The 15,789-nt window shown below is 48.1% G+C and overlaps 1 protein-coding gene across 6 annotated transcripts in view; it reads left to right on the forward strand.

Annotated features, from left to right (window-relative positions):
• The window catches only part of kansl3 (KAT8 regulatory NSL complex subunit 3), a 48,952-nt gene that overhangs the window by 6,591 nt on the left and 26,572 nt on the right, over positions 1-15,789 (forward strand). For all 6 annotated transcript variants that reach the window (XM_018734493.2, XM_018734496.2, XM_018734497.2 and 3 more), the window contains exons 9-14: positions 1,540-1,611; positions 1,942-2,016; positions 7,017-7,174; positions 7,257-7,320; positions 11,895-12,098; positions 15,529-15,685. In XM_018734493.2, coding sequence (XP_018590009.1) covers positions 1,540-1,611; positions 1,942-2,016; positions 7,017-7,174; positions 7,257-7,320; positions 11,895-12,098; positions 15,529-15,685 — 730 coding nt within the window. The remainder of the gene's footprint in view (positions 1-1,539; positions 1,612-1,941; positions 2,017-7,016; positions 7,175-7,256; positions 7,321-11,894; positions 12,099-15,528; positions 15,686-15,789) is intronic.

Below are 15,789 nucleotides of genomic sequence, written 5' to 3' on the forward strand. Positions count from 1 at the left end.
TGATTCTTCCAGCAGTCCGAACTATCTGTTGTAATCTTCTGATGTCTGATTTCGTAGCTGAGCCGAACCAGACAGACAGTTATAGAGGTGCAGAGGACAGACTCGATGACTGCGGAGTAGAATTGCATCAGTAGCTCCTGTGGCAGGTTGAACTTCCTCAGCTGGCAAAGGAAGTACGACCTCTGTTGGGCCTTCTTCACAATGGAGTCTATGTGGAACTCCCACTTCAGGTCCTGTGAGATGGTGGTGCCCAGGAACCTGAATGACTTCACTGTTGCCACAGTGCTGTTCATGATGGTGAATGGGGATAATGCTGAGGTGTTTCTCCTAAAGTCCACAATCATCTCCACTGTTTTGAGCGTGTTCAGCTCCAGGTTGTTATGACTGCACCAGACAGCCAGCTCTTGGACCTCCTGTCTGTAAGCAGACTCGTCACCATCTCGGATGAGGCCAATGAGTGTGGTGTCGTCTGCAAACTTCAGGAGTTTGACAGAGGGGTCTTTTGCGGTGCAGTCGTTGGTGTACAGGGAGAAGAGCAGTGGGGAGAGCACACATCCCTGGGGGTCGCCAGTACTGATTGTGCGAGTATTGGATGAATATTTTCCCGGCCTCACTAGCTGCTGCCTGTCCGTCAGGAAGTTGGTGATCCACCGACAGATGGAGGTGGGCACAGAGAGTTGGGTTAATTTGGACAGGAGGAGGTGTGGGATGATGGTGTTGAAGGCCAAGCTGAAGTCCACGAACAGGATCCTCACATAAGTCCCTGGTTTGTCCAGATGTTGCAGGATGTAGTGCAGTCCCATGTTGACTGCATCATCCACAGACCTGTTTGCTCGATAAGCAAACTGCAGGGGGTCCAGCAAGGGTCCAGTGATGTCCTTCAGGTAGACCAACGCCAGTATTTCAAATGACTTCGTGACCGCAGACGTTAAGGCGACAGGTCTGTAGTCATTAAGTCCTGTGATTTTGGGTTTCTTCGGAATGGGGATGATGGTGGAGCGTTTGCAGCAGGAAGGAGCTTCGCACAGCTCTAGTGATCTGTTGAAGACCTTTGTGAAGATAGGGGCCAGCTGGTCAGCACAGGTTTTTAGGCAGGCTGGTGAGACACCATCTGGGCCAGGTGCTTTCCTTGTCTTCTGTTTGCAGAAGACCCGACACACCTCCTCTTCACAGATCAAAGGTGCGGGGGGGGGGGGGGTTACTGGAGGTGTTAATCGATGAGAGAGAAGATCAGAATGGGTGTGGGGTGTGAGACAGGGTTTTTCAAACCTGCAATAAAACTCATTCAAATCGTCGGCCAGTTGTTGAGTTGACATGGTGCTGGGGGATGGTGTCTTGTAATTGGTGATGTCTTTCAGGCCTTTCCACACTGATGCAGGGTTGTTGGCTGAAAACCGTTTCTTCAGCTTTTCAGAGTAGTTAAAGCTACAGTGCAAGAATGATTTTTATCTGGACTATTCGGCACTGTGCTGCTAAGGCTTGGGGATTTTTTGCTTTGTTGTTGTGCTGAGTTCATCTGTGTGCCTGTCTGATTCACAGGTCCACAGCCACTTCCCCCACAAACCCATCATCCTCGTGGGCTGGAACACTGGAGCGCTCATTGCTTGTCATGTAAGTGAAGCCCCTTCACTGTCCTCTGTTTTATTTATTAGGCTTATTAGAAGCTGTTTGTCTACAGGCCTTGGTTTACAGTTGAATTCACAGGGTGTCTGTGTGTGTCTGTGTGCGTAAGAGAGATTAAGTGAAATGCTTATTCAGAATGAAGCCAGTTGAGTGGGCTGGTGGGTGTGTGCATGACTGTCCAGCCCTATTCAGAATGCAGCTCTATTTGTCTGTCTCTACACTCTTGTGTGTTTCATTTTTGGTGTGTATGTGTGTTTGTAAAAGAGAAAGATCTGTCCTGTTAGGAGTACTGATTGTTGTATGCCCACTTCTATCTAGGTGTCCCTCATGGAGTACGTGACTGCGGTTGTCTGCCTAGGCTTCCCTCTTCTCACTATCAATGGTCCCAGGGGGGTAAGGCCCTATTAGATCCATCTGGAGTGCTCTTGTGGACCTAGTGTGTGTTATATCTCAGTCACATTATTTTTTCAGTTGCTTCAGTTTTCATTAGTTAGCAAAAATTGTCGTTTTTAATTGCTAATTATGTATAAATGGGTAAGTAATGGTAACCTTAACATTGTAAGTCACTTTGGAGAAAGCATCAGCTAAATGAATAAATGTAAATGTAGTTTAATTTTCACTGGCAAAAAAAAACACAAAATCAAACAGTTCTGTCTAATGATTTAATACTGTAATAAATTTTCCAGCTTTTTTTAAAGAAAAATGCTCTGTACTGGCAAGACATATGGAATAACAGAAAGAGTACATTGAGCGATAAAGTTTAATTAAATCCAGAGAATGAAGCTTTCAGCTGGATCCTAGGGACAGTGATTGGCAAACATCAAAACACACTATATGAAGTTTTAAGTGTTCTTAGTTTCTTTGAACAGGAAATGTTAAAAAAAACTTGCTTAGGGTAATTGTGGTTAGTGAATGTGGACTCTGTAGTTGGAGGCTTCTTCTGGTAATAACTTTCTTTGAGAATATCTTATGTGGTGGGATGGAGGATGATGGGGCTCACTGGGCCAGGGAAATGCTTTGGAGGGGTACTGGTGGTGCAGGTGTAAGGGCATGTTGACATCTAGGAGGGGTTGTGGTGGCTGGACAGATGAATGGGGAAGGCCGTGCAGGGCTCACTCTGCAGCCTACTTATTGTCGGAAATGATCCTAAGCTCAACTTTCGATCTTGGCAGTGTGTTGCTTAGAGCTGTTTCTGTTGCAACAAAGGGACTCAGGAGTCCTCACTCCTGCTGTAGTACTGTTGATCAAGGTAACCACCCTGAATTGATACAGTAAAAATTTTCTGCTGTATGAATGTGTAAATCAGTGTAACTAAGTGTACAGACTTCACATGACAGATCACTTAGGAGAAAAGTGTCAGATATGTGAATAAATAGGAATAATAAATATTGCTATTGAATAAATAGTGATGAGATCTTTACATTTTGTTAGTTTTTATTTACACTTTTATCTGATGCTTCAGAAGTTTAGAAATGATAGAAATCAGAATTTGCCGACCCGTGTTAATATTTGGATTTCGGGCATATGGCTTATGGCGTCTCCATCCAGAACGGTCACCCTTTGCCTCAACAGGATGTTGCAACTCATCGAGGTTGTATGAGTGGTGCCGCTGGAGCAGCTGGGGTGGAAGTGTGCTTGAAAGGAGGTGTTTAGTCAGATGTATTTAATCACCAAAGGAGACCCTTAGAAAGTCAGCCATGACAAGGGAACAGGAGAAAGCAGATTTATGTAAATGAAATCCACATGACAAGCTATCCAAACCCCCCCGAGAGCCACTAGCTCCTGTTCTATAGTGTTCTATCACTTCACATGGCGCCGCGAATGGCCGCCTCAGTGTGGAGCTCCACAGTTGTTTTATTGTTTTTGTTAGTTTGTCCTGTCTTTAGTTATACTCCTACAATCAGTTTTACCAGGGAAGAACTGCTGAACATTCGGCAGCACACACCACCCAATATTTTACTGGTGTTCGATTATTCTGACGGTTTGCTGGACATTGTAGTCGGAGGTGCAGCGGCGCTGCTCAAGCGCTTCAGGACGCGCAAGCATGGAAAGCGAGCCGGCGCGCTAGTCAAGCTCCGAAAGCGCGGCTTTAGAACAGCGCTGCCTAGTATCCATCTGGCGAATCTCTGCTCCTTACCCATCAAAATGGATGAACTTCTCCTCCTGTCCCAAAAAAGCAAGGACTTCTTAAACTCTGCTGCTCTGTGTTTCACGGAAACCTGACTGAATGAAGCCATCCCGGACAGCGCGCTACATCTGCTGGGCTTCCAGCTGTTCAGAGCGGATCGCGACGGAATCAGCGGGGAAATCATGTGGCGGTGGGACTTGCTTCTACATCAACGAAAGGTGGTGTACAGATGTAACAGCGTTGAAGAAGATGTGCTGTCCCAATCTAGAAGCGCTCTTCATCAACTGTAAGCCTTTCTACTCGCCACGGGAGTTTTCCTTGTTTATCCGCGTAAGTGTTCACATTCCACTGCAAGCGTGTGTGAACGCAGTGCTGCAACAGCTGGTCGATCAGATCACACACAGAGCAGCAACACCCAGACTCTGTTATAATCATTCTCGGGGACTTTAATAAAGCAAATCTCTCCCGTGAACTGCCAAAATGCAGACAGCACGTTACATGTCCTACCAGAGACAGTAATATACTGGACCACTGTTACACCTCAATAAAGGATGCATATCACCCTGTCCCATGGGCAGCTTTGGGGCTCTCTGATCACTGCCTGGTTCATCTTATACTGACCTACAGGCAGAAACTGAAATAAGCTAAACCTGTAATAAGGACTGTTAAAAGATGGACTGAGGAAGCAGAGCAGGACTTACAAGCCTGCTTCGAGTGCACCAATTGGAGTGTTTTCGAGGCTGCTACTACCGATCTGGATGAGCTCACAGACTCTGTAACGTCTTATATCAGTTTCTGTGAGGATATGTGCATCCCTACCAGGACTCGTATAACATACAACAATGACAAACCGTGGTTCACTGCAAAACTCGGACAGCTTCGTCAGGCCAAAGAAGACGCCTACAGGAATGGGGACAGAGACTTGTATAAACAGGCCAAAAACACACTGGCAAAGAAGATCAGAGTGGCTAAGAGAAACTACTCTGAAAAGCTGAAGAAACGGTTTTCAGCCAACGACCCTGCATCAGTGTGGAAAGGCCTGAAAGACATCACCAATTACAAGACACCATCCCCCAGCACCATGTCAACTCAACAACTGGCCGACGATTTGAATGAGTTTTATTGCAGGTTTGAAAAACCCTGTCTCACACCCCACACCCATTCTGATCTTCTCTCATCGATTAACACCTCCAGTAACCCCCCCCCCCCCGCACCTTTGATCTGTGAAGAGGAGGTGTGTCAGGTCTTCTGCAAACAGAAGACAAGGAAAGCACCTGGCCCAGATGGTGTCTCACCAGCCTGCCTAAAAACCTGTGCTGACCAGCTGGCCCCTATCTTCACAAAGGTCTTCAACAGATCACTAGAGCTGTGCGAAGCTCCTTCCTGCTGCAAACGCTCCACCATCATCCCCATTCCGAAGAAACCCGAAATCACAGGACTTAATGACTACAGACCTGTCGCCTTAACGTCTGCGGTCACGAAGTCATTTGAAATACTGGCGTTGGTCTACCTGAAGGACATCACTGGACCCTTGCTGGACCCCCTGAAGTTTGCTTATCGAGCAAACAGGTCTGTGGATGATGCAGTCAACATGGGACTGCACTACATCCTGCAACATCTGGACAAACCAGGGACTTATGTGAGGATCCTGTTCGTGGACTTCAGCTTGGCCTTCAACACCATTATCCCACACCTCCTCCTGTCCAAATTAACCCAACTCTCTGTGCCCACCTCCATCTGTCGGTGGATCACCAACTTCCTGACGGACAGGCAGCAGCTAGTGAGGCCGGGAAAATATTCATCCAATACTCGCACGATCAGTACTGGCGCCCCCCAGGGATGTGTGCTCTCCCCACTGCTCTTCTCCCTGTACACCAACGACTGCACCGCAAAAGACCCCTCTGTCAAACTCCTGAAGTTTGCAGACGACACCACACTCATTGGCCTCATCCGAGATGGTGACGAGTCTGCTTACAGACAGGAGGTCCGAGAGCTGGCTGTCTGGTGCAGTCATAACAACCTGGAGCTGAACACGCTCAAAACAGTGGAGATGATTGTGGACTTTAGGAGAAACACCACAGCATTATCCCCACTCACCATCATGAACAGCACTGTGGCAACAGTGAAGTCATTCAGGTTCCTGGGCACCACCATCTCACAGGACCTGAAGTGGGAGCCCCACATAGACTCCATTGTGAAGAAGGCCCAACAGAGGTCGTACTTCCTTTGCCAGCTGAGGAAGTTCAACCTGCCACAGGAGCTACTGATGCAATTCTACTCCGCAGTCATCGAGTCTGTCCTCTGCACCTCTATAACTGTCTGTCTGGTTCGGCTCAGCTATGAAATCAGACATCAGAAGATTACAACAGATAGTTCGGACTGCTGGAAGAATCATTGGCACACCCCCCCAGCTCTCCAAGAACTGCACTTGTCCAGAGTCAGTAAAAGGGCTAGCAAAATCATTCTAGACCCCTCAAATCCAGGCCACTTCCTCTTCGAACCTTTGCCATCTGGCCGGCGCTACAGAGTACTGAGCACCAAGACAGCCAGGCACAAGAAAAGTTTCTTTCCTCAGACCATCTACCTCATGAACAGCTAAATCCCCCCTAGAGAGTAAACCAGTGCAATACACAATGCTATTTATATTTGTATCTATTTATCACATCACATCTCTTACTAACACTCCATTGCATTTCTATAGAACAAACCTGTATTTTTGTATATTGGGTACTTTATATTTTTTATATATATTTTTTTATCCTTCATTCACATATTCTGTCTTCCCATCTGTGTCTTGTCACCGTCATTCTGTGTGTGCTGTGGTAGTTTCTGTCACCAAGACAAATTCCTTGTATGTGTGAACATACTTGGCAATAAAGCTCGTTCTGATTCTGATTCTAGAGGATGTGGAAGACAGGAGAAAAAGCAGCACCCCCAATCCTCCTCAGATAAAAGGAGTTGAAATGCAGGTGTCTGGCAGAGACTTCGGACAGCAGGACTTTGTGTTACTGCTGCGTGTAGGAGTGTGAAAGTGTGCTAAATCGAGGGATAGGCTGCCGTTAATAAAGACAAGGGAGCTTGGCTTTCTGCCAGCAGTGTAAAACTGAGCAAATGAGTTTGTGATTGTCCTTCAAGGGAGCTAGCTTCCTGTCCAGGGTATGCTCTGGACTACCAAGACACTCTACCCTGCAACTGCTTATAGATAGCAGATAGGTGGATTGTTTGTCTTAGAGCAGGAGGTAGTATCACACATCCCCATCCACAGGATGTGGACGACCCTCTGCTGGACATGAAGACCCCAGTGCTGTTTGTGATTGGCCAGAAGGCCCTACAGTGCAGCACAGAAGCTATGGAGGAATTCCGGGAGCAGCTGCGGGCTGATAACAGCATGGTGATAGTTGGGGGAGCCGACGACAACCTCCGGTGAGTGCACCTGGGTGCCTAGGCTGAGTTGGGGTTCAAGAGTCCCCTTCCTGCTCACCTCTTGCCCTCATTCTTTCTCCAGAATCAGTTCTGCAAAGATGAAAGCTGAAGGATTGACACAGACCATGGTGGACCGCTGCATTCAGGTTGGTGTCTGGGTACCACAGTCGGACATGGAACAGTTCCATTCCTCATAGTGGGTTGCAGGTTCTACTCGAGGTCGATGTTTCACTGAGGAGACGAGCACAGTTTGTATTGATTGACTCAACCTGTCAAGTGTGCAGGAAAAATAATGAGTTGGTTTGTATTCATGCTGAATAGCACTTGTGTGTCGAGCTCACAGTTCAGTTAGTTTTCAGTGTTGGTTAGTTTATCCCATCCATCCATCCATCCATCTTCCTCCGCTTTTATCCGGGGCCGGGTCGCGGGGGCAGCAGTCCGAGCAGAGTACTCCAGACCTCCCTCTCCCCGCACACCTCCTCCAGTTCCTCTGGGGGAACCCCAAGGCGTTCCCAGGCCAGCCGGGAGACATAGTCTCTCCAACGTGTCCTGGGTCTGCCCCGAGGCCTCCTCCCAGTGGGACAAGCCCGGAGCACCTCCCCAGGGAGGCGTCCAGGAGGCATCCGGAACAGATGCCCGAGCCACCTCAACTGGCTCCTCTCGATGCGGAGGAGCAGCGGCTCTACTCCGAGCTCCTCCCGGGTGACTGAGCTCCTCACCCTATCCCTAAGGGTGCGCCCAGCCACTCTGCGGAGGAAACTCATTTCTGCCGCTTGTATCCGCGATCTCATTCTTTCGGTCATGATCTAGAGTTCATGACCATAGGTGAGGGTAGGAACATAGATCGACCGGTAAATTGAGAGCTTCGCCTTACGACTCAGCTCCCTCTTCACCACAACAGACCGGTACAATGACCGCATTACTGCGGACGCCGCACCGATCCGTCTGTCGACCTGCCGCTCCATTTTTCCCTCACTCGTGAACAAGACCCCGAGATACTTGAACTCCTCCACTTGAGGGAGCAACTCCCCCCTAACCCGGAGGGAGCAATCCACCTTTTTCCGACTGAGAACCATGGCCTCGGATTTGGAGGTGCTGATTCTCATCCCCGCCGCTTCGCACTCGGCTGCAAACCTCCCCAGTGCACGCTGCAAGTCTTGACTTGATGAAGCCAACAGGACCACATCGTCCGCAAAAAGCAGAGACGAGATCTCGCGGCCACCAAAACAGACACCCTCCGTTCCCTGACTGTGCCTAGAAATTCTGTCCATAAAAATAATGAACAGAATCGGTGACAAAGGGCAGCCCTGGCGGAGTCCAACATGCACCGGGAACAGGTCTGACTTACTGCCGGCAATGCGAACCAAGCTCCTGCTCCGGTCATACAGGGAACGAACAGTCCGTAGCAACGAGCCCCGAACCCCATAATCCCGAAGCACCCCCCACAGGATGCCACGAGGGACACGGTCGAATGCCTTCTCCAGGTCCACAAAACACATATGGACTGGTTGGGGAAACTCCCACGAACCCTCCAGCACCCTAGTGAGGGTATAGAGCTGGTCCAGTGTTCCACGGCCAGGGCGAAAACCGCATTGCTCCTCCTGAATCCGAGGTTCGACTATCGGTCGGATTCTCCTTTCCAGTACCCTGGCATAGACTTTCCCAGGGAGGCTAAGGAGTGTGATCCCCCTGTAGTTGGAACACAATCTCCGGTCCCCCTTCTTAAAAAGAGGGACCACCACCCCGGTCTGCCAGTCCAGAGGCACCGTTCCCAAACTCCACGCGATGCTGCAGAGGCGTGTCAGCCGAGACAGCCCCACAACATCCAGAGACTTGAGAAACTCGGGGCGGATCTCATCCACCCCCGGAGCCTTGCCACCGAGGAGTTTTTTGACTACCTCAGCAACTTCAGCCAGGGTAATGGACGAGTCCCCCTCCGAGTCCCCAGCCTCAGCTTCCTCTACGGAAGGCGTGTCGGAGGGATTGAGGAGATCCTCAAAGTACTCCTTCCACCGCCCGAGAACATCCTCAGCTGAGGTCAGCAGCGCACCACTTCCACTGTAAACAGTGTTCGTGGAACACCGCTTCCCCCCTCTGAGTCGCCGGACGGTTTGCCAGAATCTCTTTGAGGCCGACTGAAAGTCTTCCTCCATGGCCTCACCGAACTCCTCCCAAGCCCGAGTTTTTGCCGCGGCGACTGCCAGAGCCGCGCTCCGTTTGGCCCGTCGGTACCTGTCAGCTGCTTCAGGAGTCCCATGAGCCAGCCAGGCCCGATAGAACTCCTTCTTCAGCTTGACGGCATCCCTTACTTCCGGTGTCCACCACCGTGTTCGGGGATTGCCGCCGCGACAGGCACCGGAGACCTTATGGCCGCAGCTCCGAACAGCCGCACCGACAATGGAGGAGCGGAACATAGTCCATTCGGACTCAATGTCCCCCACCTCCCTCGGGACCTGGTTGACGCTCTGTCGGAGGTGGGAGTTGAAGACCTCTCTGACAGGGGCCTCCGCCAAACGTTCCCAACAGACCCTCACTATGCGTTTGGGCCTGCCAGGTCTGTCCAGCTTTTTCCCCCGCCATCGAATCCAACTCACCACCAGGTGGTGATCAGTTGACAGCTCAGCCCCTCTCGTCACCCGAGTGTCCAAGACATATGGCCGAAGGTCAGAAGAAACGACTACAAAGTCGATCATCGACCTCCGACCTAGGGTGTCCTGGTGCCAAGTGCACTGGTGGACACCCTTATGCATGAACATGGTGTTCGTTATGGATAAACCGCGACTAGCACAGAAATCCAATAACAACTCACCGCTCGGGTTCAGATCAGGGAGGCCGTTCCTCCCAATCACGCCCCTCCAGGTATCACTGTCACTGCCCACGTGGGCGTTAGTCCCCCAGTAGAACGACAGAGTCCCCAGTGGGAGCGCTTTCCAGCACGCCCCCCAGGGACTCTAAAAAGGCCGGGTACTCTACACTGCCGCTAGGCGCATAAGCACAAACGACAGTGAGAGACCGTTCCCTGACCCGAAGGCGTAGGGAGACGACCCTCTCATTCACCGGGGTAGACTCCAACACATGGCGGCTGAACTGGGGGGCTATTAATAAGCCCACACCAGCCCGCCGCCTCTCACCTTGGGCAACGCCAGAATAGTGGAGAGTCCACCCTCGATCGAGTAGAGTGGTTCCAGAACCCAAGCTGTGAGTGGAAGTGAGCCCGACTATATCTAGACGGTATCTCTCAACTTCCCGCACCAGCTCAGGCTCCTTCCCCGCCAGTGAGGTGACATTCCAAGTCCCAAAAACCAGAGTTGGCGCCCGAGGTTTGGGTCGGCCGGGCACTCGGCCTCGACCGCCGCCCAAATCACAATGCACCGGCCCCTTATGGTTTCTCCGGCAGGTGGTGAGCCCACCGAAGTAGTTTATCCCTTCACTAAAATTATTATTAGGGGCATTTTCTGATGTGACATTTCTGGCTGTCTGTACCCTTTTCAGAGTTGTGTTTTTTCAGTCAGTTTCCTTTTGCTTTTCCTGCTGAGGGTCGCAGTGATAGTGAGCAAGTAAGTCCAAACCTTCCTATCCCCAGCCTCACGCTCTAGCTCCTCCCACGCATTCCCAGATTAACCACGAGAAATAATCTGTCCATCCTGTCGTGGGTCTGCCCTGCAGTCTCTGTTTGTGGGATGTGCCCAGAACATCTCTTGCGGCAGCCCCCCAGGGACATTGTTTTAACATGCTCAAACCACCTCAAGTGACGCCTCTCATTCCGTAGAAGCGGCGACTCTGAGGCTATCCCGTATCGTCACACCCTTCACTTTATTGTGGAGAGTGAGCCACGCAGTCCTGTGGAGAAACCTTATTTCAGCTTTTTTATATCCATGATCTTGTTCTTTTGGTGATTACCCAAAGCTTGTGACGGTAGGTGAGGATGCGAATATAGATTGAAAAGTACACTGAAAGCTTTGTGTGAAAATGTCTAGTTCACCACAACAGAATGGTGATGTGCTTGCAAAACAGCTGATGCTGCACTGATCTGCCTCTCAATCTCATGATCAATCCTTCTGTTTCTCGTGAACAAGACCCCAAAATATTTGAACTCGTACTAAAAGCAGTCCCCCCCCCCCCCCCTTTTCCAGGAGAGGACTATGACCTCAGACTTAGAAATGCTGATGTTCATACCAGCTGCTTTACACTCAGCAGCAGTCCGTTTAGGTGCATGCCAAGGGTCACACTCTGAGAATTTTGAGGACATCGTCCACAAAAAAGCAGATTCCACCCTTAGTCCTCACCACATGCAGACACCCTTCAAGCCTCGGCTGTGCCTTGATATCCTGTCCATGAAAATCACAAACAGAAATTCTCACAACCATTGGTCTAGTTCAAAGCCCACATTGAACAGGTTAAACTGTAAGGTGGAGACTCCTTTCTAGTACTCCGGTACAGACATTACCAGGGAGGTTGGAGGGGTGTGATCTCTGTATAGTTGAAACGTACTCTTTGGTCCCGTTTCTTAAAGGTGGTGTATCTGCTCCCTGTGCAGAGAGATCAGAAAAAATTTTAAAATTTTATTTTCCTTACTTGTGGGCCTTGTTTCAACATAGTGTTTGGTTTTCACTCCCCTGCTGTGTGCTGCTTTCCCTGAAGGACAGTGGTTGTGGTTTGCTTGTGTGTGCAGCACTGCTTTCAGAAGCACTTTCTTGCTCCATAATCCCTCTCCCCACAGGATGAGATTGCGGACTTCTTGACAGGGGTGTTGACACGCGCTGAGAATCACAGCCATAGCACCATGGAGCCCCGCGACCTGGACACAGAGAAGAGGAAGAAGAAGAAGCAGCCGCGGGAGTCAAGGCGGGACACACCCTTCGATCTGGAGAGGGGACGCTCTTCGCAGGCTTCACGGGTGCCCGTCTCCCCTTCAGGATCAGAGGTCAGTTGCTATGCCATGCTCCTCTGGAACTTTTTGTGGGGAATACATGTGGTTGTGTGATTCACTCTGAATTCCTGGAAACCACACTTTATTTATAAAATGTTTTGCACTTTATTTTTATGTTCAAGAAATTAACACTTTGAGGATTTGGCTGAAAAATGGACCAGAAATGAAAGAAACAATGACTCTCGTTGTTACTTTCCTTCTACACTTCTGCTGCCTGCAGATGAAAACCCCTCTTGTTTACTATGATTTTACTCATTTGTCCTTCAGTATAACTTCAATTTTTTCACGTTTCCTTCAACACTTCCTGTGTAAAAGCAATATTTGTTTGTAACTCGTTGTGTTTGGAAATTGAGTCATTTTTACGTCAAAGTTCCAATGAGAACTTAATAGTACAGATTTCCCTCTGTTTATTTACTAGTTAAGTTCTGGAAAAACCTTGAATGTAGCTATAGTAAATTAATACTTTACATGACTGTATTTCTGCATTTTTGTTAATTTCAAGCTCCATTCAACTTTAACTAATTGGATTAAAATATCTCCACAAACTCCTGTTAAATGTAGATTTCTGACTGATACATTCCTCATCTTGTTATTGGTCTCCAACTCACTACGCCATTAGTAACAAGAGGCACCAGTGTTTTTGCTTATTCAGAAATATAAACCCAGTTAGAAGAACAAACAGCTTGCACTCCACTCCTTGACAAGGGCCATTTTGCAAAGTAAATTGAGAAATAAAATATTGTAGCAGTTTCTCTCTCCCAAACCTTTTCTTGGAGCATGATTAAAATCTGCAAATAAGTACCGTCCCATATGCTGATGAAGTGCCCTGTAATCAAAGGCAGGAAAAGTTAACAGAAACATCTGCGTGTTTTAGTTAGCTCCCCACTAAGTCCACTTCAAATGTCAGATGGCAACTTGCAGCATTCATCTTTTTTTTTTCCCCATTTGTCTGCCGTTGCCTGGCCGCAGAACCCTCAAAGCAAAAGTGGTCTCATCCTTGCTGGTCACAGGCAATGTGTGGTTATATGAGCTGACATACAGTGTAGCGTAAGTGCCATTGGGGTCACGTGGTTTTCATGCCAAAGGCGGGTACAGTAGAGGTTTGCCATTTGCTTTTTCTGCATGTGCCTTTAGGTTGAGAACACTGAATGAACATGCATCCTTCACCTGCCCTGAGTTGGATTCAAACCTATACCCAAATGCATAGCATGCATGCTGTGAGGCCTCAGCAGTGATATTTCAAAAATTATCAAAACACTTGAATGTGATTGGTTTTAATTGGATCTTAAAACATCACCGTCACTCTGAAATGAACAATTGGCTTGTTGCCTCCCAGACATTTGCTTCTTAGGTTCCAGCAGGAGTACTATGCTCTCCCACCTCTGGCTGCTTTGTGGTCCTCTTTACTATTTTTCCTCTGTAAAAACATTTATTCATTTAGCATACATTTTTCTCCAAAATAACATACATCCCAGAGAGCAATACAAAAAGTAAATTACATGAACAGGGGCAACTGGAAACATAGTTGTTAGAACTATTCCCTTTGCACCTAAAGGTTCAAGTTTGAGTATCACCTCCATCTGTAGTACACACACACACACACAGTCTAAACCGCTTGTCCCCTACGGGGTCGCGGGGAGCAGGAGCCTAACCCGGCAACACAGGGCGTAAGGCTGGAGGGGGAGGGGACACACCCAGGATGGGACACCACTCCATCGCAAGGCACCGCAAGCGGGACTCGAACCCTAGCCCCACCGGAGAGCAGGACCTGGTCCAATCCACTGTGCCACCGCACCCCCACCTCCAGCTGTAGTAACTGTGAACAAGGTACTTACCCTAAACTTGTTCCAGTAAACTTGCCCTGATTTATAAATGGGTAAATAATTGTAGGTAACTTAACATTCTAAGTCGCTTTGGAGAAAAGTGTCAGGTAAATGAATAAATGTAAATGATATCAACAGACAGAAAGATTTGGATACAGACATGTGATTCTTTAGTACAGTCCATTAGTTACATACCACCATACAAACAAGTATGCATTACTAGAGTAGGTGTATGTAGGCTCTCCATTATTAAACAAATATATTTTTTAAATATTTTTTAATTTTAAATTAAATTAATTGTTAGTATTAAATTATCTCCTACGTAGATGTTAAACTGAAGTCAGTTTTAAAGCTTAAAGCTTGCCCTATGTTGCTGAAGATCTGTTTTTGATCATACAATAAATAAATCTCCTATTGATTTAATGTTCTCATTGTATTTTTCTGAGATGTATGTCACGTTGGAGAAAAGCATCTAAATGAATAAATGTAACAGATACATATGTGTTTATTGAGCACTTCTGAGATCAGTAGAGAAGTTACTCTGAAAAAGGTGAGTTTTGAGACCATTCTTAAATGTAAAAAGTGTTTCAGCAGTTCTGAATGAGAGGGGGAGGTCATTCCACCACACTGAAGCCAGAACCAAAAACCTTGCTTTTAATTTTGGATCTTTTGTGCATGGAACCACCAAGCAGGAAGAGGTGGAGGAGCGTAGCAATCTGTTAGGGTGTAGCAAATAATCAGGTCTTGTACGTATCTTTTAGCAGAGCCTGTTGAGGGTTTTGTAGGCTGTAACCACAGTCTTAACTTTGATCCAGGCAGCTATAGGAAGCCAATGTGGAGGGATAATTGGAACACTTCAGCAACTGAAATGCAACTCATGCAGCAGTTTTCTTTGTCAGACGTTTGATGGCACGGGCTGGAAGGCCAGACAGGAGGGAATTGCGATATTCCAGACAGGATATCACCATGGCTTGGACCAGGAGTTGTGTAGAATTTGTTGTGAGATTAAGGCGGATCATGTGGATGTTACACAGGATGTCTACAGGTGGCTTCGATATGTTGAGAGAAGGACAGACTTGAGTTGATCATTACACCCAGGCTCTTAATTGATAAGGTAGGTGAAATAAAGATGATGTCCAGTTTCATAGAGAGTTCTCAACAGGAGATAGAACCAGCTGGAAGGTGGAGGATCTCTGTGTTGGAGAGGTTGAGCTGTAGGTGGGGTTAGACATTTAAACAGAGATGTCCAAGATCCCTGCCAGAATTCAAGGGTTTCCAAACCCATCTCTTTCTGGGCCACTTCTCTCCTGATTACTTGACAGCTGACTAAATGAGTCCAACGCCATCTGCTGTGTTTATCACTGTATTTGCTATTTTAATGCCACTTCTATAGGCAGCTCCTTGAGGAATGTGAACCAGCAACATAGTGCCATCAGACATGCAAGCTGCGTGTCGATAATCTTGTATCTGTCTAAAACTTTGTCTGTTGTCGAAGCACTTTTACTTTGTTGTGCATCGTTTTGGAGAAAAGTGTCTACTGAATTAAAAGATAAATGGTTTATTGCTGTTTCTTGCTTGCCACCGCCTTCTCTACCTCCCAGGACTTGTCCAGTGTTTCCAGTAGCCCTGCCTCCAGCCCCAAACCACGTGCCTCAGGCCTCTCACCCGCACAGAAGTCCAACCTCATCACTGCCACGCAGCTTCTAAAGACCCACATGCAGCGCTCCGGGGGTCTTTTCACACACAGGCAGGCTCAAGGTAGGCCAGATGCTGCAACCTGCCTCGCCCCACCCGCAAGAGCTTTGTCCCCCCCCCCAACAAGACATTCCTGCTGTATCCGTGACAACAGGCATCATTTCAGA

Source organism: Scleropages formosus, chromosome 6 (assembly GCF_900964775.1).
Source record: "Scleropages formosus chromosome 6, fSclFor1.1, whole genome shotgun sequence".
Taxonomy (NCBI): Eukaryota; Metazoa; Chordata; class Actinopteri; order Osteoglossiformes; family Osteoglossidae; genus Scleropages; species Scleropages formosus.